General features: G+C 39.7%; 1 protein-coding gene across 16 annotated transcripts in view; it reads right to left on the bottom strand.

The window, feature by feature from the left end:
• Positions 1 to 23310, bottom strand: part of LOC132196424 (titin-like) — an 81742-nt gene extending 58432 nt beyond the window's left edge. For 8 of the 16 annotated variants that reach the window (XM_059619058.1, XM_059619059.1, XM_059619060.1 and 5 more), the window contains exons 1-37: positions 22903 to 23310; positions 15176 to 15445; positions 14590 to 14897; positions 14003 to 14341; positions 13692 to 13915; positions 13202 to 13484; positions 12959 to 13150; positions 12074 to 12309; positions 11794 to 12023; positions 10544 to 11089; positions 10106 to 10378; positions 9763 to 9979; positions 9376 to 9704; positions 8619 to 8876; positions 8358 to 8494; positions 7779 to 8193; positions 7430 to 7687; positions 7229 to 7372; positions 6773 to 7171; positions 6461 to 6715; positions 6263 to 6406; positions 5819 to 6202; positions 5506 to 5760; positions 5303 to 5446; positions 5081 to 5219; positions 4626 to 5022; positions 4312 to 4570; positions 3990 to 4247; positions 3535 to 3930; positions 3325 to 3468; positions 2864 to 3265; positions 2415 to 2807; positions 2089 to 2361; positions 1601 to 1744; positions 1401 to 1546; positions 340 to 1341; positions 71 to 265 (exon numbers count right to left, since the gene is read on the bottom strand). In XM_059619058.1, coding sequence (XP_059475041.1) covers positions 71 to 265; positions 340 to 1341; positions 1401 to 1546; positions 1601 to 1744; positions 2089 to 2361; positions 2415 to 2807; positions 2864 to 3265; positions 3325 to 3468; positions 3535 to 3930; positions 3990 to 4247; positions 4312 to 4570; positions 4626 to 5022; positions 5081 to 5219; positions 5303 to 5446; positions 5506 to 5760; positions 5819 to 6202; positions 6263 to 6406; positions 6461 to 6715; positions 6773 to 7171; positions 7229 to 7372; positions 7430 to 7687; positions 7779 to 8193; positions 8358 to 8494; positions 8619 to 8876; positions 9376 to 9704; positions 9763 to 9979; positions 10106 to 10378; positions 10544 to 11089; positions 11794 to 12023; positions 12074 to 12309; positions 12959 to 13150; positions 13202 to 13484; positions 13692 to 13915; positions 14003 to 14341; positions 14590 to 14897; positions 15176 to 15445; positions 22903 to 23050 — 10536 coding nt within the window. In that variant the 5' untranslated portion in view covers positions 23051 to 23310. The remainder of the gene's footprint in view (positions 1 to 70; positions 266 to 339; positions 1342 to 1400; positions 1547 to 1600; positions 1745 to 2088; positions 2362 to 2414; positions 2808 to 2863; positions 3266 to 3324; positions 3469 to 3534; positions 3931 to 3989; positions 4248 to 4311; positions 4571 to 4625; positions 5023 to 5080; positions 5220 to 5302; positions 5447 to 5505; positions 5761 to 5818; positions 6203 to 6262; positions 6407 to 6460; positions 6716 to 6772; positions 7172 to 7228; positions 7373 to 7429; positions 7688 to 7778; positions 8194 to 8357; positions 8495 to 8618; positions 8877 to 9375; positions 9705 to 9762; positions 9980 to 10105; positions 10379 to 10543; positions 11090 to 11793; positions 12024 to 12073; positions 12310 to 12958; positions 13151 to 13201; positions 13485 to 13691; positions 13916 to 14002; positions 14342 to 14589; positions 14898 to 15175; positions 15446 to 22902) is intronic. The other 8 variants (XM_059619066.1, XM_059619068.1, XM_059619070.1 and 5 more) reach the window with 2 other exon arrangements.
• Positions 23311 to 25665: the final 2355 nt, after the last annotated feature.

The raw sequence follows: 25665 nt of genomic DNA, 5'->3' as shown, positions 1-25665 counted from the left end.
AAAAAAAAATTTATTGAAGCATTTTGCTAATTGACACTTGAATACTCTATAATTATATAATGAAGCTCACCGTCAGTTTAGGATCATCAGTAGGAGTGAGCTTTGCCTCAAAGTGGGAACTCTCTCCTTCTCTAAGATTGTCGATGTTTGCAAGAGGAACTGTGAATACAGGTGCCTTGCCCGTGTGGTCAGTGCCTCGTTCGTCTCTTGATCTAAACGCAGAGTCCTCAAGATTTTGAATCTTTTGCAAACCTCCCTCCATGCCCTGAAAATCATTAAAATTTCACATTTAAAAAATGAAATATGTTTTAAATAAATTAAAAAGTTTTTACAATATACCTGAGGCAGTTGAGAGTCGAGAATGAGATTTGCCTTAGACTTGCACTTCAGCGTTGCCTTTGTCACATCAGACCCAACTTTGTTGACTGCACGGCACTCGTACTCGCCAGAATTCTCCTCGTAGCAGTACAAAATATCCAGAATGACAATGCCAAAGTCGTGGAAGGTCCTGTAGCGGTGTCCAGTGGGCAACTTCTTGCCGTTGAAGTACCACTCAACAGTAAGAGTAGGATCGGCTACAGGAGTCAACCTTGCCTCAAAGTGGGCACTCTGGCCCTCGCTGAGGGTTTCAACGTTGGTGATGTGTTTGGTGAACTTGGGAGGCTCAGCCGAAGGGGAGGTAAGATTCGGGGCTGCTTTGCCTTGAGCTTCCAGTTCTCTGATGCGAGCCAAAGATTCTGGCTGCAGCGATTCGAGATACACTCCTCCCTTGCCAGCGCACTTAATGAATGCCTTGGTGGTGTCCTCTCCATACTTGTTTGTCGCCTTGCAAACGTACTCTCCAGAATCTTGGCTCTGAACATAGGCAATGTCCAATACGACAAATCCAAAGTCGGATACCGACTTGATGCGGGAAGAATGGCGCAGTGGCTGTCCGTTGTGGAACCATTCAACCTTGAGGTTCTGGTCTCCAACAGGAATAAGAGTGCACTCAAAGTGAGCGGAATCTCCATCTTTGAGCCCCTCAATGCTCTGAATTTGGCTTGTAAACTGAGGCTTTTGTCCCTTGAGCTTGTCAACGCAATCAAGATTGAGACTGATTTCAGCCTTGCCCCATTTGTTTGTCGCTTTGCATGTGTACTCTCCGGAATCTTCAATCTTGGTTCCCAAAATTTCAAGCACAACCATTCCAAATGCGTAAACAGTGCGCACCCGGTGGCTTGCCTTGAGAACCTCGCCATTGTAGAACCATTCGACGACCATAGTTTGGTCACCGACGGGAGTGAGCGACGCTTCAAAGTGAGCAATTTCACCTTCACTGAGGTTGGACAGATTTTGGAACTGAAAGTGGTAAAATTATAGATTAAAATCTAGAATTAACTTAAGTTCTCATTTTCTACCTGAGAAGTGAATTCTGGCGCTTTGCCTTCATCGGAATCGGCAGATGGTGCACCCGCGTTGCCCATAGAGTCTTCAAGCTCCTTGATCTTTTCAAGACCTTCCTCTCCCTTAGGATGCTGAGTTTTCTCAATGAGACCCTCTTTGCCTGATAAAAAATATTGCATTTTTTAAGTTAAACAAAAATTTATTTCTAAAATACCAGTGCAGTAGATAGTGGTCGATGTGAAAGCTTCTCCCTGCTTGTTGACTGCCTTGCATGTGTAAATGCCTTGATCACGCTCATAGACCTCAACCAGGTCAAGAGTGACAAATCCAAAGTCGGTTGTAATTTTGAATCTTGATCCTAAAATTTGAAACAAATAATAATTAATTAACATTGTTTTTTTTTTTGCATTGAACCTTGATTATTTCTGCTGACTGATTTTCTTCCCTAATTACTTTTATATAAATTTATTTAAATTGTCTTCTCCTGTTTTTTCTATCAGCAGAAATTATTTTATAAAATTAATTATTAATTTTTTAAATAAAAACCAAAATATTAAAAAAAACTATCTCAGAACATTAATTTAAAATATTTAATTTCATTTCTTTTTTGTTCTGGCTGCTGCTTAAAGTCATAATTTATATAAAATTATTATTCTATATGCTCTAAAACGGTGAATATTTAAATAAATATTTTAATATTACCATGGTCCAAAGCTTTTCCATTGAAGAACCATTCAACTTTGAGATTTGGATCATTCTTGGGTTCGACCTGGCACTCAAGGTGCAGTGGCTCTGCTTCTCCCAAATTAAACTGCGGTTCCAATGGAACAACAAATACTGGCTTGGGATATTCAGGCTCAGCTTCAGAGGGTTGCCTCTGGCTTCTGCTAGCCAATGCTTCTTCTGCTTCTTGCACAGCTTCAAGACCAGCACGTCCTTGCGGATGCTGTGTATCCAGATAAATGTCAGTTTTGGCTGTAAATAAAAAATGTCAATTTATCTCTTTCAAATACAAATTCGTATTATACATGTGCAACGCAGGCTTCCAGTTGTGACAGCGTGTCCTTTGTTGTTGGTGGCCTTGCAGCTGTAGATTCCAGCGTCTTCAGGATAGCATCCTGTGATATCAAGGCCAACATATCCAAAGTCGTATGTGGACTTATATCTTGATCCAGTGGGCAGGGGCTTGCCATTCACAAACCATTCAACATTCATCGTTGGGTCCTTTGAAGGCTCGACGTTGCATTCGAAGTGAGCGGTCTCTCCTTCCTTCAGTTCAACATTGTTCAGATGAGTAATGAAGACAGGAGATTCGAACACTGGTTCCGGAGACTCGATTTTGACATCTTTTGGTGTTTCAAGAGCCTCAATGATTGGTAGAGAATCGGGACGCAGAGAGCCTCCCAATAGCCAGTGACGATCTATAATTAATTTTAGATAAATAAAAAAATAAGTTAAAAAAATTAAATTATTCCACCTTCAACTTTGACGGAGCAAGTAGAAACAGCTTCACCAAGAAGATTGACAGCTTTGCAGGTGTAAATTCCAGAATCGTCTGCGCGTGAACCATTGATGGACAAAGAAACATGTCCAAAGTCGAAAGTGCTCCTGATTCTTGCACCAGTTGTGAGAGAAATTCCATTTTTGAACCACTCAACTCGCAGGTTGGGGTCAGCACGGGGCTCAACTTGAGCTTCGATTTTAACGTGCTGTCCCTCAACGATTTTGTCAAAGTTAGAAAGATGGGTGGTAAAGACGGGTGCCTGCTTAGGTGTTGTGTCAACAAACATTTCTGGGACTTTGTTCTTCTCAGCCTCTGCGAGCTGAATCTTTTTCCAGGCATCGGGATGTAGTGGATCCTGGTCGATCGAGGACTTAACTATTTATAAATGTAATTATATTAATCTTCAAATAATACATTCTTAATCCAGTCAGTACCTTTGACTTTGAAAGCTTTTGATGAGACGGCTTCTCCAGCCAAATTCCTTGCCTTGCACATGTACAAGCCAGAATCATCAGGCACACAGCCGCTGATGTCCAGGTTGACAAAACCAAAATCATGAGTGGATTTGAATCTTGAACCTAATTAAGAAAGCATTACCATTAAGTATATATAAATATGTTTTAATATATTGTAAAGAAACTCACCAAGCTTAAGTTCAACACCGTTGACGAACCACTCAAACTTGAGGTTTGGATCTCCAACGGGCACAACCCTGCACTCAAAGTGAGCATTTTGTCCTTCCCAGAGCTCTGAAGGTCCAGTGAGGACTTGAGTGAAAATCGGCTTGTCAAAGACCTTGTCAGCCTCCTCTGGTCTTGGCTCCTGACCCATTTCCAGCTGGGCAATTTTTCTCATGCCCTCTGGATGCTGCGTTTCCAGCAGAATGTCTGCCTGGCTTCTGATGCGCATGGACGCAGTGGTAACAGCCTCGCCCAATGCGTTTGTGGCGCGGCACATGTATACGCCGACGTCATCATCGCGGACGTGGTTGATGTCGAGAGCAATGAATCCAAAGTCATGCGTCTTTGTGATGCGGGAACCTACGCGTAATTTGAATATATAAAGATATATTTAAACAATTTGTTATTTTTTTTATTACCTGTCTCAATGGGCTGCTCGTTTCTGAACCATTCAACCTTCATTGTTGGGTCATTAACTGGAATCAACCGGCACTCAAAGTGAGCAGTTTGACCCTCGTTGATAGGGTCAATATTTTGCAGAGGAGCGGTGAACACAGGGCGCTGAGTTGTTGCAGGTTCAGAGACCTCGGGTCTTATGAAAGCACCTTGGCCTTCTAACCTCTTAATCTTTTCAAGACCCTCTGGCCTTGCAGACTCCAAAATGACACCACTCTTTCCTGTTATCAAATTAAATAACAATAAATCATGCCAATTTAATTATTCAATTTTAGGGTGTTGTACCGGAAACTTGAATGCTGATTTTTGTTGTGCAGTGTCCTAGTGCATTGACTGCCTTCACAGTGTACTCTCCACTATCCTCAGGCACAAGATGGGTCATGTCGAGGGCCACGTAGCCAAAGTCGAAGGTGATGTGGAAGCGAGAGGCTGATGGTAGGGGCTTTCCATTGTGGTAGATCTCAATTCTCAGATTAGGATCGTGAATGGGCTCAACTTGGCACTCAAGATGAGCTGTCTGACCTTCGGCCAGTTGCGTTGTTCCCTAAAAATCAGACAAATGTATATAAAAATAAAAAAACCTTTGAAATATCACTTACATGCAGCTCGGTGACAAATCTTGGCGGAGTTGCCTCAGGCTCGTCCACTTCCAAACGACCCTGGTGGCCTTGGGCCTCAAGCGCCTGGATCTTCGCAAGACCTTCAGGGTGCTGAGAGTCAAGGTAGATGCTGCGACGTGCAAGACATGTGATTGAGCTAGTGTTAACAGCCTCTCCTTGATTGTTGGTGGCCTTGCACATGTAGGTTCCAGAGTCTTCGGAATAAGTGTCCAGAATGTCAAGAGCCACGTAACCGAAATCATGGGTTGTGCGGAAGCGATGGCCAGTCTTGATTGCAATTCCATTCACGAACCATTCGATGCGCAAGTTAGGATCATTAATTGGCTCCACACGGCATTCCAGATGAGAGTGCTCACCCTCCTTGACGTTTTGCAAGCTATAATAATAATAGAAGAAATTAATATAGGGTTAAGTCATTTTCATAAATATTAAACCTGTTGAGTGCAGTGACAAACACTGGCTTTTGAGGAACAGCATCAACTTCCTCCTTCAGTGGACGTGCATAAGCTTCCAAAGTTCTGATCTTCTTCAGCCTGTCCTCATCCAGAGTTTCGAGCTGAATACCAGCTTCGGCTGATATTTGAAATGGAATAAAATCAATTTAGTTGCAAATGAAAAATTTAGAAAATTTTAGAAATTAATTTTTAACCACTTACGTTTAACCTTGATTGAGCAAGTTGTAATAGCTTCGCCAATGGCATTGCGAGCTTTGCACATGTAAGTGCCAGAATCCTCAGGGTACGCGTACAGAACGTCAAGAGCAACAAATCCAAAGTCATAAGTTGTCTTGAAACGATGACCTGTGATTTTTAAATTTTTAATTAGTTTTTTTTTTTCAATTTAAAATTAATAATTTTACCTTGAGGAATTGGACGACCATTGCAGTACCACTCGACTCTCATTGTTGGATCATTGACAGGAGTGAGAGTGGCTTCCAGATGGGCACACTGACCCTCTGTTAGATTGTCCAAATTACGCAGTGGTCTTCCAAACTGTGGCTTTTCGTTAATAGCGCCTTCTTCCTCCTCTCTGGCGGTGCGTCTGTCTCCCTCGAGGTACTGGATTTTCTGCAGAGCACCTTCATGCTGTGTTTCGTAGCTGATGGACTCCTTGGCTGAAATTGTTTAAATTTGTCAGGAAAAATTTATTAATTAGTTTTTATAGGCGCCTACATTTCACAGTGATCTTAATGCTGGAGCTAGCCTTGCCAATGCGGTTGGTAGCAATGCACAAATATTCGCCTTCATCCTCGGCATAAACAGTCAAAATGTCAAGTGCAGAGAAGCCAAAATCGTAGGTTGTGCGGAACCTGTGGCCAGTCTGCAGAGGCTGGCCATTGTGGTACCACTCAACCTTCAGGTTTGGATCGGGATAAGGCTCGATTCTGCACTCAAAGTGGGCACTCTGTCCCTCATTCAGCTGAGTTGGCCCGTTGAGTTTTGTGACAAACTTCGGAGCCTGAGTCACAATCTTTTCCATGTCCTCAGTTCTCGTCAAGCGAGACGAATCCTCTTCGTACTGCAGAGATTCAATCTCTCTGATGATCGATTCCTTAGCTGAAATTTTCAAAGAACAAAAATTTTATTTTTATTTCAGTTTCACTATATTATTCTTACAAAGGCAAATGAGCTGTGATGAGGTCACCGCCTGCCCCAGATCATTCACGGCTCTGCAAGTGTAAGTTCCAGAGTCCTCAGGATATACATATTTCATGTTGAGAGCCACATATCCAAAGTCGTGCATTGTGGTGACACGATTAGCTGACAAAAACAAGTTAAAAATTCATAATTTAAGTTGGTCTTAAAAAAACTTACAAGCTTGGATGGGAACTCCGTTCCTAAGCCACTCAACCTTAAGTTTGGGGTCACCGACGGGAATCAACCTTGCCTCAAAGTGGGCGGCTTGGTTTTCAGCCACCTTAAGATCTCGGACAGGCTGTGTGAAAACAGGCGCTTGTGCCACATTTTCGTCCGGAGCAGGAGTGGGCGCACTCTTGTTGTAACCCTCAAGATAATTTATCTTGGTCATTGCAGACTCGTGCTGCGTCTCCAGATAGATAGACTTTTTGGCTAAAAATTAAAACATAGATTTTAATGGGTTTTTTGTTTTGTTTTCAAAAAAATTACATTGCACGCCAAGAGTTGCTGATGTGATGGCCTGTCCCATTGCGTTGCTCGCTCTGCAGGTGTAGGTGCCAGAGTCCTCAGGGTAAGCGTACATGATGTCAAGAGCAACAAAGCCAAATGCGTTGGTCTCGGTGAATCTGGATCCAGTTTTCAGCGGAACATTGTTGTGGAACCACTCGACCTTCATTGTTGGGTCGGAAACTGGAATCAGGCGGCACTCAAAGTGCGCTCGTTGACCCTCCTTGATGACAATATTTTTGATCGAAGAGGTAAACACTGGAGCCTGAGTGGTGGACTCCTCGTAGTATTCGCTGCGGAAGCGGTTCGACCTGTCCTCCAAATATTGCAGCTGCTCCATGTTGCTCTGGTTTTGCGTGGTGGTGATAATTTGAGACGAGCCTGAGAAACAAAGTTAAATTCGTTGCTGTATTTTTCATAGATTATCGTGGTCCTTACTTGTAACTTTCAAGTTGCAGTTGGTTTCGTCAGCACCCATCATGTTTACAGCACGGCAAGTGTAAATGCCAGAATCCTCGGCAATCAAATCAATAATGTCCAGGGCAACATAGCCAAAGTCATGGATGGGTCTGAAGCGGTGACCTGATCAAATTTAACATTTTTATATTTTTCTCTAAAAATTTTTTATAACAAACGTACCAACTGTGATTGGCCTTCCATTTTTGTACCATTCGACTTTCAAATTGGTGTCAGTGACGGGCTCCAATTTGCACTCAAAGTGGCAGTGCTGGCCTTCGCGCATGTTATCAAAGCTCTTGGGCTTGGTGACAAAGCGAGGCTTGACGTTCACCAGTTCCTCAGTCACTTCTTGCTTGCGGTAGCGAGAGGAGTCCTCGAGGTACTGCATTTTTTCCAGACCAGTCTGGTGCTGAGAGTCCAAAATCAGATCCCTCTTGGCTGAAGAAAAAATATTACAAATTAAATTTTTATTAAAAGTTAGCAAAAGGGATTTTGATTAATTTAATTAAATTATTCAAATTAATCTTACCAATAACTTTAACGGAGCATGAAGTCACCGCTTCACCGAGCATGTTGTACGCCTGGCAGCTGTACACGCCAGAATCCTCAGGGTAGACGCTCAGAAGGTCGAGCGCAACATAATCAAAGTCGTGCGCCGGACGGAAGCGGTGTCCAGTCTTGATGGGCCTGCCGTTGACATACCACTCGACTCTCATCGAGGGGTCGTTAACGGGCTGAAGGCGACACTCGAGATGCACGTTGGTGCCCTCGATCAGGTCAACATTGTGCAGGGGCTTGGTGAACTGCGGCACCTGCTGCACCTGGACCTCCTCCAAACCGTGCGAGTACTGGTTGCTGCGAGCCGCGTGGTCTTCCAGCAGGTAGATTTGCTGGAGAGCTGCTTCGTTCAAAGTATCTTTGTCGACACCCTCGCGACTCACAATCTACAAATTATTGCCCCCAAATTTTAATTTTCCAGACTTCCACTTTATTATACGCGATTTTTTTCACTTTTCATGAAAATAAAGATGGCAAAAATTATAAATATAATTTTTTTTTTAATTCGTTTCTATTACGATTTTTTTTTTACTAAAAATCATGAACTTACCCTCACGCACGAAGAGGTATGTGCTTCACCAAGACTGTTGACGGCGCGCACTGTGTACTCGCCCGAGTCGAAGGTGGTGCAGTGGACAATGTCCAAAGCGATGTATCCAAAGTCGTAATAAGTCTTGAATCTTGAGCCTGTTTTTATTTTAAAAATTTTTACATGTAAAAATCATGACTAAAAACATTTTGCATAAGAAATTGAAATGAATAAAACAACAAATTTCTTTATTTTATAATGTTTAGAGTTTTGGTTGCTTACCAACTGTGATGGCCTTTCCGTTGAAGTACCACTCGACTCTCATTGTGGGATCTCCCATGGGCTCCAGTCTGCACTCCAGATGGATATTCTTGCCCTCAGAAACTGGCTTCGGGTCAGTCAGTGGCTGGGTGAAGATTGGCTTGGAGCGAGAAACTTCCTCGATGTTGTACTGCGGCTCCTGGAATTTTGATTCTTCCAGGTGGCGCGTCTTTTCAACCGTCATGCGGTGCATAGTGGAAGTGTCGATGCTGGAACGAGCTGAAAAAGGAAAATTAAATAAAAAAGGAAAAATTTAAATAAAAAATTCTGTTTGGAAGAAAAAATTTGCTTGAAAAATCAATATTTCAGAGAATTTATATTTTTTAAGAAGCAATTATTAAAGTTATCAATAAGTTAAATAGAGTATATTTTTAATAACTTTTTTATATAAATTAAATTAAATTATAAATTTTGTAAATAATGTAATTTTTTATTTATTATAAATTTGGAATAAAATTTTAAATTATAATCACCTATTTCAAAAAAAAATTTTAATACCACGATACTAATTTTATGTAAGTATGCGTTTATTGAACGCCAATAGCGTAAAATTAGATTTTAAAAATTATACGTAAGCAATTTACAATTTATAAAATAATATAAAATTACACCTTAAAGTAAAACTTCATTTGGAATGACTACATGAAATTATAAATTTTTAAAAATTATACCAAAAATTTTGAAATGAACTTTACAAAAAAAAAAAGAATTCACTCACTTTCAACTTCCATGGTGGTTGACATGTGCGCCTCTCCCAAAGCATTGCGAATAACCACCGTGTAAGTGCCAGCGTCCTCGGAGCGGACGGCGACGATGTCCAGAGCAACGTAGCCAAAATCGTGGTACGTCTGCACGCGGCTGGCACTCATGATGACCGTGTTGTTGTGGTACCACTCAACCTGCATGGTGGTGTCGTTCAGAGGCTCGATGCGCACCTCAAAGTGCGCACGCTGACCCTCAACAATTTTGTTGGTGCCCTTGAGCTGGCCAAGGAAACGCGGCTTCTGCAGGGCAATTACCTCCTCCTGGGTGGTGCGGCCATAGCGGCTAGAGTAAAAAATCCCTAATTTAGCAACACGTTGGGAAATAAATTTGGTGAAATTACCTTGAATCTTCCAAATATTGAATTTTCTCAAGACCGTCAGGATGTTGGGTCTCAAACTGAACGTCATTCTTGCTAATGACGGTCAATGGGGCGCTGGTCTCAGCCTGTCCGGCTGCGTTGACGGCGCGGCACGTGTAAATGCCGACGTCATGGATGGTCACATATTTGATTGTGAGGGCTACATAGCCAAAGTTGAAGAAGCTTGTAATCCTTGAGCCTGTAAAAAAGTTTAAGGGGAAAAAAATTAATTCAAAAACTGATTTTTTAATGAGCGTGGTAAAAATAAATAGAGATGTAGATAAAATTTTGTAAAAAATATAACAAGAGATAAAATAAAACTTACTGGCTTCAACAGGCTTTCCGTCCTTGTACCACTCGACTCTCATTGAAGAGTCGCCGACTGGCTCAAGACGAGCTTCAAAGTGGGCAAATCCGCCCTCGCGGATGCTCTTCTGCTCCTTGATGCCAGTTTTGAAGGTGGGAGCGTCCACGGACTCCTCGGCCTCAACAGCGTACTTGGAGTACTGCTGCTGCTGGTAGGCCTCGAGTTCGCTGATCTTCTCAATGTAACGCTGCTGCTCAGGAATTCCCAGGTCGGCGGTCACACTTCCACGGGCTAGAGATACAAATCAAAATCAATTTTAATAAAATAAAGTGTAAAATTTTAAATTACAAAAAAAATTTATTGTAGAATAAATTTTATATTTCTTAAAAAAAAATATAATAAATTGAATAAGTGTTTTAAAAAAAGGAAAGTAACATGAAAATTGAGGAAACTTACAAATAATTCTCAAAGCAGAGCTGCTGACGGCCTCTCCAAGGGCGTTGTACGCGCGAACGGTGTAAGTGCCGGCGTCCTCAGTTCTCAGGTGCATGATGTTGAGCGAAACGTAGCCAAAGTTGAAGATGGTCGTGATCCTGGAGCTGGCAGTGATTGCCCGGCCGTCCTTGTACCACTCGAGACGCATGGTCGGGTCGCTGACGGGCGTCAACTGGGCCTCGAAGTGCGCGTTGCGACCTTCAGCAATGTCGCCCAGGTCGTGCAGGGGCTTGACAAAGTTGGGGCGTTGGTGGACGGACTCGTCAATGCTCTCGGTCCTCTGGTACTTTGAGTAGTCCTCAAGCTGCTGAATGTACTGCAGACTGTCCGGATACTGGCTCTGCTGCTCGATGGTGGCTCTGGCGTTCACTGACAGTAAAGCCTGCGACTGGGCCACGCCTGAGGCGCTGGTCACACGGCACAAGTACTCGCCGCTGTCCTCGTAGATGATGGACATGAGCTCAAGCGAAATGTAGCCGAAGCGGAAAGAAGTGTTTGCGCGAGAGCCTGCAAATTTTAGAAAATTTTGGGATAAATTATTTTTAAACAATAATAATGAATGTCAAATTCAACATTATGAGCCCTTTAAATCAGTTATATTAACTTGTATAATTTTGAATGTATAAATGATGTATCCCGTTATGGGCAGCAATTGCCTTTGTGATAGATCAATAAACACAATTTGCAACTAAATCATACAATTATTCCATCAAACTAATCAAACAATTCTTGTCTTCGGTTTAAACTGCGCCATAATCAAATTTGTTATTTAAATGTTTTTGCTTAACGTCTGGCTCAAGCTTTTCTATCTCACTTAACAACAATAATAATTTGTTCAAAATAAACATAAGAAAACTAAAAAATCTCTTAATAGGCTCACTGCGGCGGATGGGGTCTTTTTTATCTAGGAAGTTTTACAAAAATTCTTGCTTTTGGTGATGCCATTTTGTCCAACTCCAACAATTGAGTTTTTAAATAAATTGTTTAACAATTGAATGTAAACAACAATGTGGACAAATAAACAACAATAATTATTATATGATTTGGGAGAATAACTTTCATCCTCTTGGTATTATGGGCTTAAAAATTATCGCTGAAGTTTTCCATGTCAAAAAATAAGTTCCGCTAAACTCTACAAATCTAAAAACAGTTTTTAATTTATTTTAATTTCAGAGAATGAAGTAACAAAAATTTTAGAAGAGAAAACTTACTAGCAGGAAGAGGGTGTCCATTGACGAACCACTCAACAGTGAGGGTGGGGTCGTTGTTGGGCTCAACCCGAGCCTCAAACTTGATTCTTCCTCCCTCGGACTGGGCGATGTCCTGCAAGGGCACCACAAACTGGGGAGGGGGATATTGCTTTTCAGGCTCTGGCTGCGGAGTGTGCGGCTTTGCGCGCTCCACTGGCTTGAGGAAGATCACCTCAGGACCAGGAGCAATCCTGTTGAAAATTAATCAATCAAGGGAAAATTAAACTTAAGATTCGCTTACTCTGGCTCAATGATTCTCGTGGGGCGAGGGAGGTTGAGGCGCCTCGGCTCTGGAGTGGTGCCCTTGGGCGTCTCGACAAAGAGACGGGCGCGCGTGGCAGTGGAGCCGGCGATGTTCTGCGCGGTGCACTGATACCACGCAGCGTCCGAGATTTTGGCACAGCCTATGTCGAGGGTGGACGCGCCGCCCTCAGTGGAAATAATCAGTTCTGGGCCAGAAGCGACGGGAACGCCATCCTAAAATAAAATTAGAAATATGAAGTGAAATTTTGACTTTTTAATACAAGAAAAAAAACAAATGTATTCAACGGTAATTTATTGGAGATTTTAATGCCAGAAATTTGAAACAAAATTTTAATATGCCACGTTTTGTAAAAAAAATGCAATATCCAAAAAATGAAAAACTAAAATATCAGAGAATTAAATGTAAGAAAGTTTTCCTCGCATATCAGAATAATTGTTTTTATAAGAAAATAATTTTTTTTTAAAACTGATACACCCAAATAATTAAAAGAATTATTTTTGTATGCAAAAACATATTCAAGATGATACGGCACAATATCAATTTCTTTTAAACGAAAAATTTTGACCCAATTGACCCTATTGACATTTTTTTTTCAACTTTGGCCAGAGAATGAATCTTGCAAATTTTTTTTTTTAATTTCAAACTTTGAATCCCTGTAAAATAGGCAATTTTGTGAATTTTCTAAAAATTTCTAAATTATTTGTTTATTTGCCAAAAATTCTGACATTAAATTTGCCAACCATAAATAACAAAAATTTTAGTCTTGAACTTTTTGACATTGCTTATTCTGGCTAATTGCGAAACGCAAAAAATTTAAAATATACTTTATAAAATTATGATTCGATTCCTGAAATAATTCACCTTCTGCCAAGTAATGCGTGGGATGGGTGTTCCAACAGCACGGGCGGTTAAAACAACAGGCTCGCCCTGCTTGACAGTGACGGTGGTGAAGCGCTCGACAAACTTGGGCGCCACCACCTGCTCCTTCTCCACAACGTTCAGCTGGCACTCAAAGCTGGTCTCGCCCGACTTGTTGCGGGCAACGCAAGTGATCTGAAATTACTTCCAATTAAAACAGATCTAGCGTTAATTTTTCTCTCTCACGGTTCCAGCATCGGTGCGGTGCACGTTGGTGATCATGAGAGCGTGGTTGCCTGACTCATTGACCAGCACCTTGTGCGTGGTGTCGTCGCAGATTGGTCTTCCGTTCAAGTACCACGTGACCTCAGGATATGGTCTGCCGGTGACCCTGCAGTCGAAGCGGGTCATCTTGCCCTCGGTCACTTCGCGGTCAGTGCAGACGCGCAGGAAGTTGGGAGCCAGGCTCTTGCTGCTCTCCTCGGCCGTTTCCTGCTGCGTGATCTGCTGGCTCTGGATTTGCTGCGTGCTAAAATAGAAAATTTACAGATTTTAAGCAAGTTTTTATTAGAAAATTTTTAATTGCAGACTAACAAAAAAAAAAAAAAATTTTTACTTGAATTTAGTTGTTTTTAGTTGTTATTATTTTTTAATAAAATTGTAAAATCTATCATTTATCTACCGGGTATAATTTTCTTCTTTGATTTTCATTTTAAAATACTTTTTATTTTTTTACCTTTCAATGTGGCTTCTGAGGTGCTCATCATAAGCCCCAGTGGGTTCGATTGCCAAAAAGGCAGATGAAACAACACAGCCTTGGGGGTTCTCGGCGAGAAGGGTGTAGTGTCCGCTGTCGTCTGCCTTGACTTTCTTGATGTTCAGTGTGGCCGACTGGTTGGAGTAGGTGCTCTCGTACTTGTCGGTCAGTTGAATGCGCACACCGTTTTTGAACCAAGAAAGCTGCACATCAATTTATTTCATTAGCATGAAATATTTGACAATTAAATTTTTTATATAAAAAAATGCAAATTTTTTAGACGGACTTACCCTTGGCGGAGGGTTGGCGGAGACTTTGACTGAGAAGGTGGCGTCGGAGCCTTCCAGCAGCTTTGAGTTGCGCGCCTTCTGTGCGATCTGCGGGGGCGCAATGGGGCCCTGCGAGGCGCCCTGCGCCACCTCGGCGTCCGCCTCTCCAGCCTCTCGACGCGTGATCGATTGGCGGTACTCCTTCTCGCGCAGCAGTCTGTACTCGAAAGTGTCCACCTTGAAGTCCTCCTCGATCGACGAGCTTGTCACGGTGCTGACGTGGCCGTTGGTGCCGTTCGTAACCGACGTTCGGCCAAACGAGGAGCTTTTCTGGTATGAAGTCTCTTGGGTTCCAGTCACCTGCACAAAAATCCACAATATATTCATTTTAATCGAAATAAGATTGCATTGAAATAGGAAGTTGACTGATTAATTGAAAGTATCTTTAATTTAAAATTTGTTTGATTCATCAAATGGTAAAGAAAACTTTTTTAATTAAAAAATATGATAGCACATTTTCCTGAGTTTTTATTTAATTTTTTTTTTCATTAAATTTATTAATTATTAACTTGAGGATCAAATTTAATTCTAATTTTATTTTAACGCACCTGCTGGGCCGACTCGAAGGTCTGTGCAAATTCCTTGCGGTAGCCGCCCTGGATCACAGTCGAAGTTTGCTGCTGCAGTTGTTGCTGCTGCTGCTGAATCTGTTGTTGTTGCTGCTGCTGCTGGTGCAGCGTCCGCATGCCGGGGTATCCTTGGCCCTCGGGCTGAATGCGGATCGAGCAGATGGCCTCTCCGTACTGGTTGGTCGCCGTGCATGTGTACTCGCCCTCGTCGCCAGGGCCAATCTGCACGATCACCAGCGACACGTCTCCCTTAACCTCGTCATAACGCATTTTGTATTTGGCCGACTCTGGAAAATGATTTTCCACATTCACCATTAGAAAAATTGATCAATTTATCAAGAAATAAAAATATTTTTTCCCCCCAATATTATAAAAAATTTTGCTGGACAAATTTGAAAATGAAATTTCAAAAGGATCGATCAAATTAAATTAAAAACCTTAGCATTATAATGACACAAAAATTTAGTGGTATAAAAATTATATGAAAATTAAATTTATTTTAATTTTAAAATTTTTTTGGCTTGCAGTGAACAAATACAAATGAAGTATAGAAATAAATACAAACCGTGAATGGCAACACCCTGCTTTGTCCACGCGACGGTCGGCGTGGGGTTGCCGCGCACGCGTCCTTCGAAGGTCGCATTGCCATCCTGTGCAAATCTGGCATTGCGGAAAATCTGTTCGAAGACGGGTGGCGTGGCATCCCCCGGGCGGCCGAAAGTGGGCGTTGGGGCGAATGTCGGTGTCGGGGCGAGGGTGGGGGTCGGGGCATAGGCAGGGGTCGGCGTCGGTGCGAAGGCAACGGGCGTCGACTGCTGGTACACTACGCCTTGCACTGCAAACACGAAAATTGGCAATTATTAAAAAATTAAATAATTTTCACAGGGACGAGTTACTCTTTTATGGATTAGAAAAATAAATAATTTAATTTTACCTATCTTTAGTAACCCATTAAAAAAAATTGGAAATTAATTTAATTTTTAGCTTGAAAGTTTAAAAGTTTTTTCATTAAAGTCTAATTTTTTAGTTCCGCGAACTGCGCATATAAATTCCATTCTCTCTGCTCGCTCAGGACAAACCACTCTCTGTGAGGTGCCAAGAGTGAGCGGGACAATTTAATGGATGGCAGCTGGAAAACTGAGCCAAACGCGAGTTTCTGCGCCGCACACCCTAAAAATAAAACAACCCTTTGAGCTTATCCTAAGTTACCATTTTAATTGACAACCGAGAAAATTTTCCATTACTCTGCTTCGAAGCTTTTGAATAGTAAAAATTTCAAGTTCAAAATTAAAATTGAAGGTCCCAAAATAAGCAATGCAAATAAACTCTCGTTTGTCAGAGAGAGCTATAATTGTCACTCTGGCAAGGGCAAAAAAATCCATTCTTTATTTTTTGAGCCGGTTCTAGAAACACAGCGCTGGATTTTGAAGAACACCGTCTTGGCATTTGGGTCATCTCGCGCGAGTATTTTCGTCCCAAGACTCACTCACTCTGTCAGCCACTTACACACCAGTGGCTAATCTGTCCAGCAAAGCACAATCATTACCAACCTTATCGGCGCCCGAGTTATCAGCGTGTCGAAAAAAGGCATTAAAGCATTGGTTTTCGACCGCAGTTCAAAAACTTTTAAGATTCCCTGGTAATGAGTTGAGTTGACGAAAGTACTTTGAGATTATCAAATATAAATTAAAAATGCGCTTGAGATATGTTCAGAAGATTTTAAGGTTCTGTAGGTAGGTTTTTCCGGGTTTTTCCTTTTTGGAGAAAATTTAAAAAGTCTACCATCTTTAAAAATCACTGATGACTCTCGGGACCTTGGCGAAAAAAGAAGCAGCGCCAGCAGTATTATTGTTTTGTTGGCATGATTAACCACTACAAGTTTTAGCGAACGGGCCCATTAAGTTTGTTTAAAATTCCAAATATTCACAAGACATTTAGAATTCAAATAGGCTCATTTTTCTTTCCCCCTATTTTAATTCAAAATTTCAGCCTTAAATTTTTTATATTTGCTTTTAGCTTTTATTTTTATTTCCAAAATGTAACTGAAGTATCATCAAATTTATTTTAGTTAGAAAAGGAAATAATTTTTTTCTTCTTGTTCAGATTTTTTTTGCAATTGAAATGCAGGAAATGCATGCTCTGAGTGGCAGGCGGTGCGCCTAAATTGGTGGCACGAAATGTGATCACACAAATAAGTCCAAGAATAGTTTTTCTAGACGGCGGTGCAGGCGGTGGCCTTTGAGTCTTTGTGTCTGTCCGAGCCTCAAAGCGCATGCCCAGAGGGTAAATCGCTCTAATATTAGGCAAAATAAATGTCCGGCGATTCATCAAAGCTGGACATTGACATAGTCGGACACTCACTACATAGCAAAAGAAACACGGACCGAAATTATTCACTTTATATCCGTCTGTATTTTACAAGCGTATAATTAAATAAATTTACTTTACGGCTAATTTTATATACATAAACTTAATTAAAAAGTGAATAAAAAAGGAAAGTTCCAAAATATGATGAAAAATAAAGACCTATTTAGTTTTCTGATTAAATTTCATTTTAATGAATTAATGACATTTTAAAATATTATATAATAACAACAAATACGCTGTTGCTGTATTATTTCAAGTCTATATTCGTCATAAAAAAAATTGAATAACTTCTAATTGTAGAAAGATCTGGACTCTCTTTATATAGTTAAATTGCATCTTAATTTTTGCATTTTATGAGTCAGGCCTTCATTTAAACGCATTGCATACAAGGCCTACAAGCGTTAACTTATGTGACCTTTCCTCCTTCCTTCCCACGCAGCTCGAGTCGTAGACTGAGCTGCTAATGGCTCGTGGGCACGCGAAAAAGCGGCACAGGTAATCCGCGTAATTTGGTCAAGCGAACATTAGCAACAGGCGGAACGGCTTCCACAATAAGACGACTCTTTCTTTCTCTCAGCGCCTGCCCCTAACAACCTATAAAATATAAATCTAAACAACAAAAGTGTTGTGTGATTTGAACGCTTAGCTTTGTTTGTCGCGAATTTCAAAATATCTTTTTCTTGGACCAATTTTAAACTAACCAAGATTTGGAAAATTTAATTAATTAATTTTTTCGACTTTTTTAATTAAATTAAAAATCCAACGCATTACAAATGCACAAAAGAAATGATCATAAGAAGACTTTCAAAATAATTTGTTGTAATTAATTCCTATCAGGAAATACTCTAAAAAAAAGCATTAATTAGTTTTGCGCTCGACGGAGCGGTCAATTACGTGCAATATGAGCGGTTTAATATACTTTAATTTTTGCCTTTTTTGCTGCTAACGCTTTATGAGCGATTTTAAGATTTATTAATTTGTTAAGCTTTCGTGGCATAAAAATGAATCTCCAGCCGCAGGATACGATCTACTTAATAAAACAACATTTTTTTTCAACCTTAAAAAATGTAACTTAACGGAACTTTGACGTAATGAGTTTTTAAGTTTAAAATCTCTTGTATGTTTCATTGCGATCTTGACTGACTGCATATATTTGAAAAGTCCTAGCCATTCTAACCGTCGTAAATGGGCAAAGGTGGGGGTTGTAATAGCCGGACAGCCTCGAACTGGGACGTAAAAAGTATATGTGTGTGTAGCATTTTAAAATTAATGATCTCTCTGAAATTTTTAACTAGGACCAGTCGGACCGCTGCTTATTTTAAACTTCTATTTTTCATCATATATATATGTCAGATCGAAAAAAATGTGCATGACCATTTGTATTGCCTTTGATCCTCAAAATAAACTTGATGGAATAAAATTCAAGAGAAGAAAATAATAAAAACTTGAGGTTGCGGCAAAAAGGAGATTTTGAAAGTTACATGGTATTGTTGGTTTAAACCATCTTAAAAGATTGAAATAACCTAACCTTGCTTATGTTTAAACAAATCACTCGGTTCGTAAAAGAACATTGTTTGCAAACGCGTAAATAGTACAGACAATTTATAGCTTTAAATTTGGACATTCGCGTAGGCAGAGGAGCAAAGCAATTGCTTGAAAAACTTCTTCTTTCATCTGTTTCGCTCTTCGTGCAATCTCACAAATCAGTCGCTTTCTAGGAAGGCGGTTGTCGCGATTGCGAACAAAAATGAGAGTACAGTGGGCCGAAAGATGCCAGCGATTCTATTCCGGCCGAATTTGTCACGCCGCTGGCACCCTCAGCTGCGACTGACTAACCCCGGCGAATTATGAAGTGGGTGGGCGCGATGCAGAGTGACGACGACGACGCGCTCCATGCTGTTTACCTTTGCCTAAATTTACCCCGTGACTAACCGAGGCGGCCGACACAGAGCAACTTTTCGGATTCATTCCAATTCTGCTCACTTAATTTTGCAACGCGCGTCCTCTTCTTTCGCAATTCGCCGGCGCAAAAAAAAAAAAAAAATACTCCACTGCCGCAATCTCTGCGATTCTGCAATTAATTTGAGCGCGGCGGAGACGATAAATTGCTCGTTGGCGAGAAAATAAACTTCATATATTACAAATCCAGCATCAGTGGAGTGCCGGAGCAGTACGGAAAGATTTACAACAAGAGCCGATTCAAAATAGAATGAACGTGTGCCAGAAATAAATGGAATTAGAAGAAGTTGAGTTTTTAGTCGGGCTCGGCAGGAATGAAAAGTAGCAAACGGAGCCCGAGTTTTCTCTAGAGATATTCTTGAATTCCAGATTCCTCTCGTATTTTTGGAATTCTCTACTTTTGGGTCAAATCTGAAAGAATTTAAGAATCGTAAAGGTTTTGTAGCTCACTTTTTAGAATATTTTTTTCAATCTGAAGATGAAATTAAATAGATTTATTTAGATTTACATTGAATTTGAAATTATTTTTGTTAATGATTCAAACAAAACGCATTCTTTTAATTTCCTTCGTTACTCAATTAAACAAAATAATTATTAAAATTTGGCTGATCAATTTAGCCAATGAAATTAAAGAGGAAATAACTTGTCAAAAAAATATTCCATAGCAATTTTTTTAGGTCAAGAATTAAATTTTCTCGATACAATTTGAAATTTTAAGTGATAAATTTTGATTTTCGTAAATTATTAATTCTCTTCACCTTAATGAAAGCGAAATATGAAATGTAAAAATATTATGGATTAATTCTTAATGTTTATGCAGGAGGGCGCAGAAATAATTGAAGTTCTAGATTCCATATTCTTGGCTCCAAACCAAAAATATGATTAAAATTTTCAAGTTTCAAGTATTTTAAAGGATCCCCAAAAATATTCACAGATGATTTTCACCTTATTCAAAAAAATTGTAAAAAAAAAATAATAATTAATTGAACTATTTTCCCTTTCAATCATGTAAACAGTTCTAAAATTAGCTTTGTATAAGAAATTATATTACAAAATTTGATATAGAAATAATTTAAAACTATATTATAAATTAATAATTTTAGCCTAATAATAATATTTTCTTAGCACTTCATAAAATTAAAAAAGAGATTGAACTAATTTTGTTTGTTTTTTGTTCCAGATTAAAAGCAGCTTGCTCCAATTACGGTATATCATAATTTTTCTTGAAACATTTCTAGCATTTCTTTTGCCTGAATTCCAATATGATGGCTCCATCAGCTCTCCAAGTAATCTAATCTAAAAGGCAAATCGCGCGATAAAAATCATTTTCTTCGTTATTTGGGGCGACGGTGAAAAACTAGCCGTGCGCGCACGAGCCATTTCGGCGAAATTGTGTTTTGCTCCTCTCGATCGCAAGATGTATTTATAAAAGAATTGTTGTCGGCGGACCGAAAATAATGAATTCAGAGCACGTTGCCAAAAAGAAAATTTCATCAGCTCGGCGGTTTTAGTTTTTAAGGTCTCGCTCGCTCGCTCACTGGCTTAGCGGCTAAAAGCATCCAACCTTGCATTCACGATACACACACATATTTCCAATGCAACACAATCGCTTTATTTATTTATTTGTTCCAATTTAAAACTCGTCAGCAGGTGGACGTGTGAGTTTCTAATTACGAGCAACTGCTAATTACTTGCCTTTTTCATCGCTGGCTGCCGAAAGCGGCGATATCATACCGCGCGCTCATCAATATTAATTACTTTCCTCTATTTAGCCGACCGGTTTTCCAATGATTCAGTGTGAGAACGACGCAGGGACAAATTCTATCAAAGCGGTTTGGCCTGATTTTGCGTAAATCAATAATAATTATTACCGATGCGTCAAACAAGGAGTTGTATAAATAGACGAGGCAAAACGATTCTCGACTCCAGCGCGGTTTACGACCCAGACAAAAAGAAAAAAAACTTTGGCTAAAAATATCACCAGATAAACTTCCGCTCTTTACAGGGAGCAAATAATAATTATGTCATAGTTTTACTTTAAAAATTAAAATTTGTTTTAAAATTCAGGGTGAATGCTCGAAAATATAAATTGCAGTTTTTGCTCAAGGTTAACAGCGAAACGCTCGTTTCTTGCGACAACTTTCCGTGTTTTATCTTTTTTATCAACGAAGTCTGCATGACTTCTCATTATTTCCTAGTTTGGTTTTTACTTTTCAAGGGCAACAAGTAATTTCAGGACTGCCTCAACCGAAATGTGTTTTTGACGTGAATTGCAACATAAATTGCAAAATTTATTTTGCAAAGCAAATATGAGATAATGCAAGATAACGAAAATCAGTATAATTGCATTTGAGTGTTATTTAAGATAATGTTGAGATTTTCGTTCTGGAGAGATTGATATAAATTTTTTGCGAGTTATTCCATTAACATCTTCACGCTCCCTGGGGATTTGCATTTTAATTTAAGCAGCAGACCTGTGAATGCGATCGGCCAAGAGAAAGAAAGCAGATGGGCAACACACTTTGTTTTCTCCAAATCAAACACACGGACTTGCTAAATTGGCCAAATGAGGTCGAGTCACAATGTATGTACACGTACTGATTAAAATGCGTCGCTGGTCCAAAATCTCAAGAGAAAGAAATAAAGAATCGGAGAGATGCTGTCGGACAGGCTGGACCCGATTAAAAAGTTCTGGCGGCCCAAGGCTGCGCATTGCATAATAATATGCACATGCTACTTTAATATTGAAAATTATCAACAGATGGTTCAAAACAAAGTTGATTTATATAGAAAATCGCAAATTTTTTCAAAATGTTGAAACATTTCCTGTTTAAATAAAACAAAAAAATTATTCCAAGCCAAATTCCATTACTATGCATTTTTTTAATGTTGTTTTTAAAATGGTCTCGCTCTCCTTTTTATTTCCGTCGTTAATTTTTTGTCGCGCCTCTCTCCTCTCACCCCTCGTTGTGTTTGCATAAAAAATTCGGCTAATGGCCAGCAGAGTCGTGAAAGAAATTAACTGGACCAAAATATGACTAAGACTGCTGTTTAAGGCAAGGCTAAGTTGGGCGAATAACCGAGTCGGACTCGCGGCGCCGCGTGCTCCTCTCGACTTTCTCTTACATAACCTGTTTGCAGCGGTGCGTCTGTGTGTTCTCTCGCATGTACGTACAACAAATGAATCGGGCACAGACACTTTTTGCCGTTTCGGGCACATGTTCGATTTCGGCCGATTTTCGCGGAAAAGTTACCGACGAGGGCGGAAAGTTCCGAGTTACGTTGTCGGGCCGAGAGGGAATGGGGAGGCGGTCGCGTTTGCAAAGGGCAGCTGGCCCACGGCGCTCCTCAAATTAAACTTTTCGGTTCCCGACCCAGTCACCTGCAGCCAGCCGAGGTCTTGCTTTTTGTTGCAATTCTTTTCAAAGGGATTTCTTTTGCCTACAGGCAATGCGAAGGTACTTAAAATTGCTTTTTATTCCTGACCGGTCATTTAAATATGCACAGTCAATATTAATGATTGTTCTGAGAAAAAAATTTACGGTCAACAGTTTGCGCAACATTTATTGCAGAAAGTATACAAGTGCAAAAACTTTGAATTGGAACAACTGGAGAGAAAATTTAAAATTTGTACTAGTTTAAATTTGAAATCCTCAAAAAATAATGTCAAATTTAATTTAATTTAAACTCAATATTACCATTTTTTAATCGTTAAATTAAATAAATTATTTTAAAGTTTCTTATTAAAAGTTAAGCAGAATCATCAACAAAAATAAAAAAAATTAATTATAATTTTTAGTTATCATTACATAATTATCCAACTTACAACAAAACAAATTTAAGTTTAATAATTCAAAATAAAACATTTTTTTTTTTAAATTTTGTAAATAAATCATTAACAATTAAATTATTTACGGAAAAATTAATATTGTTACTTTTTTTTAAATTTCAAATTTGGTTTCCGACCTGTTCTCTGCTGCTGCTGAGTGACGACCTGGCGGGTGACATGTTGTTCCACCCTGCTGAACTGTTGCTGGGTGCTGGACACCTGCTGGACGGTCCTGCTGCTCGAGGTGCTCGACTGTTGTTTCTGTTGCTGGACTTGACGGTCCATCTTCTGCTAATTCTTCTTCTAACTCTTCAGTTTCGAAAATATAAATAAAATAATTGTATCACTGGCGCGGCAATTATTATTCTTGCTGAACAATTTCACACAGAACGTCTCTTTTCTTCGTTCGGTGAGCGGGGCACGGATCGGTTTCGCACGCCCCGTTCAGACGATTCGGTGCAGGGGTTCAATTTTCTTTGCTATCCCCTGGCCATGCCGAGCGCGCGAGCAGACAGTTGTTCTGAGAGGCGGACGAAGAGTGCCGCTTTTGCAGCCGCTGCCCGACGGAGGCGTCCGCCGCTCCACGAGGAGGGGCAATGTTTTGGCTTTTGGTCCTGCGGTGGGTGGTGGGTGGGTGGGTGGTGGGTGGGTGGGTGGGCAGAGGTGCACCGGCTGATTTGAGCCGCCGCGCTGCACACGCAGATTCCCGTTTGCAAAAGCTGCTCGCCCACCGTCTGTTTGCGGTTTGCGCGCAAAAATGCACTCGGACTTTCTTTGCTTTGGTCCCTTGGATGAAACAGTCTTGGTGAAAATAGGCTGCTCATGGAGTCGGAAAGCTTTTTTTAGCACACTGACCAATGAGACTTCTTTTAATTGATAAAATCAAGATAATTTTTTTTTCAAATAATCTATTTAAAATTGTTTAAATAAATGTTAGATTTTTAAAGTGATACACAAATAACCTTTTTTCTTTTTTTAAATGTAAACAAGCCCAAGAGACATAATTTGATTCCTATGTTATGTAACAATTTTAAATTTGAATATAAGAAACAAATATCAAATATCACTAAATTTACGTCAAATTAACTTTCTTAGAATCTACAATAAAATATGAGAATTTTTATTTATTTTCTATATTTTTTATAAATTGCAATCCATTTCTCACTTTTTTATTCATGCTTGCATAAAAAAGTTGATATGCATTTTTTTTCCTTCTTATTTTTAAACGTTTTTTAAGATTTGCTTTGTTCAGAATTTTTAATTGTGTAAAATCAGTAGTATTTAATATTGAACAAATAATTTTTGTTTCTCCAGTTGGTTGATCTATTATTTCTGTTAAGGCTCGTTACGCAACAAGAAATCTACAGCTCATTAACAGCTTTGCTCACGATCTATTTCACATCTAGAATCACTTAGACTCTCTTTATTTGCACTTCTGCACTTGAGGTGCCAGCAAACAACTGCCTTACAAGTCCTGACATCTCAACAAATAATAATGACTGATCATTAGTTTGCTTCTAGTGTTGCTGTGAATTACCAACTTATCATAAAATATTTAATTAGTCGTAAGTATATTTAGCAATTTTACTTTTTTATAAATTTGAATTTTATGAATTTTTCAAATGTTAATCATATCATAACTTTATTGAAGTGTACAATATTTTTTTTTTAATTTTTGTGTCAAAGAGATTTGCTATAAATATGTATAATCATAATTTTAATTAAATATTTGTTTATTCCCATTTTAAATAATATTGAAATTGATTCCTTTAAACGTCAGTTAAATTCAATATTAATTTTGAAGCATTACAATTCGTTTTAATAAGTCAATCACTTGTAATCCAAAGACCCTTCTCTAATGAAGATTTTTCCATCAATTCTCACCAAAAATTCAATTAACATCAACACTATCGGTTTCCTTTAATTTATTTTCGTTCGAGTAATAAAATTAGGTGTTTCTCAAAATTAATTGTTATATTTTCCAATTCAAAAGCAAATTTTGGCCAGAGCCAGCTAGAAAATCCAAGAAATTTTTGCACCCGCTTCTGGCCAAGTGGTGACATCAGCGATTCAGTCTGGTGGCGTCGCAACAATCGCACCGGATCGTCAGTTATTAATTAATTAAAAAGGGCTGCTAAATGACGGTGCGCCACGGAAACGGCGAGCGAGAGAAAGAGGGAGCGACGAGGTGCAAGCGAGGAGGAATCATCGCGGCTGCTCCCAAAATACTCGCGGCCTATTTTAGCTCTCAGCTATCTGACGAGGAGGAAAGACCGTCCCTGCCTCGCTTTGCATTCGTTGGACGCGATGAAGAAGATGGTACACTCCGCGGCTACAGTATCAGAGCCTCTCATAAAGAAAGAAAGTTCACATTGTTTCAGTCGCGCGCCAACCCCAATGATTTCATTTTCAAGACCTCGAAAGAAAATAATAGGGAAAAAATAAAAATCTCGTCGCACGCGACCATAACACGATCGTCACTCGTTTTCTTTCGAACGGATCAGGGTCGATGTTGGCTTACCATAAACAAGGTGTCTCTCGCGTGTCATCTCTCGATGATTTTTTTCTATCACTCCTTATTCATGTGCGAAGGTGACATTTCTCAAAAAGGTGCTGCTGCAAACTAATTGCCTGTCGCCTCTCCTCCCGCTTTCGCAAGTGAGCAAAAAATTCGTCTCAAAACACTTTCCTCTACATCTCGCTGGACAAGACCGCCCGCTGTTTTTTGTATCAGGTTGCACCCAGGAAAGTATAATATTCATACATGAAAAGGGGTTCGCACATGCATTTATTTCACGTTAAACAAATTGCCTTCTCTGTTTTGTAAATGTAATGTGTGCTCAGGTTTCCGATGTAATTACACGTGAAATTTAAAAATATTATTTATGAAAAATTCATTT

The sequence above is a fragment of the Neocloeon triangulifer genome, unplaced genomic scaffold (genome assembly GCF_031216515.1).
Source record: "Neocloeon triangulifer isolate White Clay Creek 2 clone unplaced genomic scaffold, ASM3121651v1 ptg000012l, whole genome shotgun sequence".
In the NCBI taxonomy this organism is placed as follows: Eukaryota; Metazoa; Arthropoda; class Insecta; order Ephemeroptera; family Baetidae; genus Neocloeon; species Neocloeon triangulifer.
The sequence above is the reverse complement of the archived record's forward strand: the minus strand, read 5'-3'. Positions and strand labels throughout refer to the sequence as shown.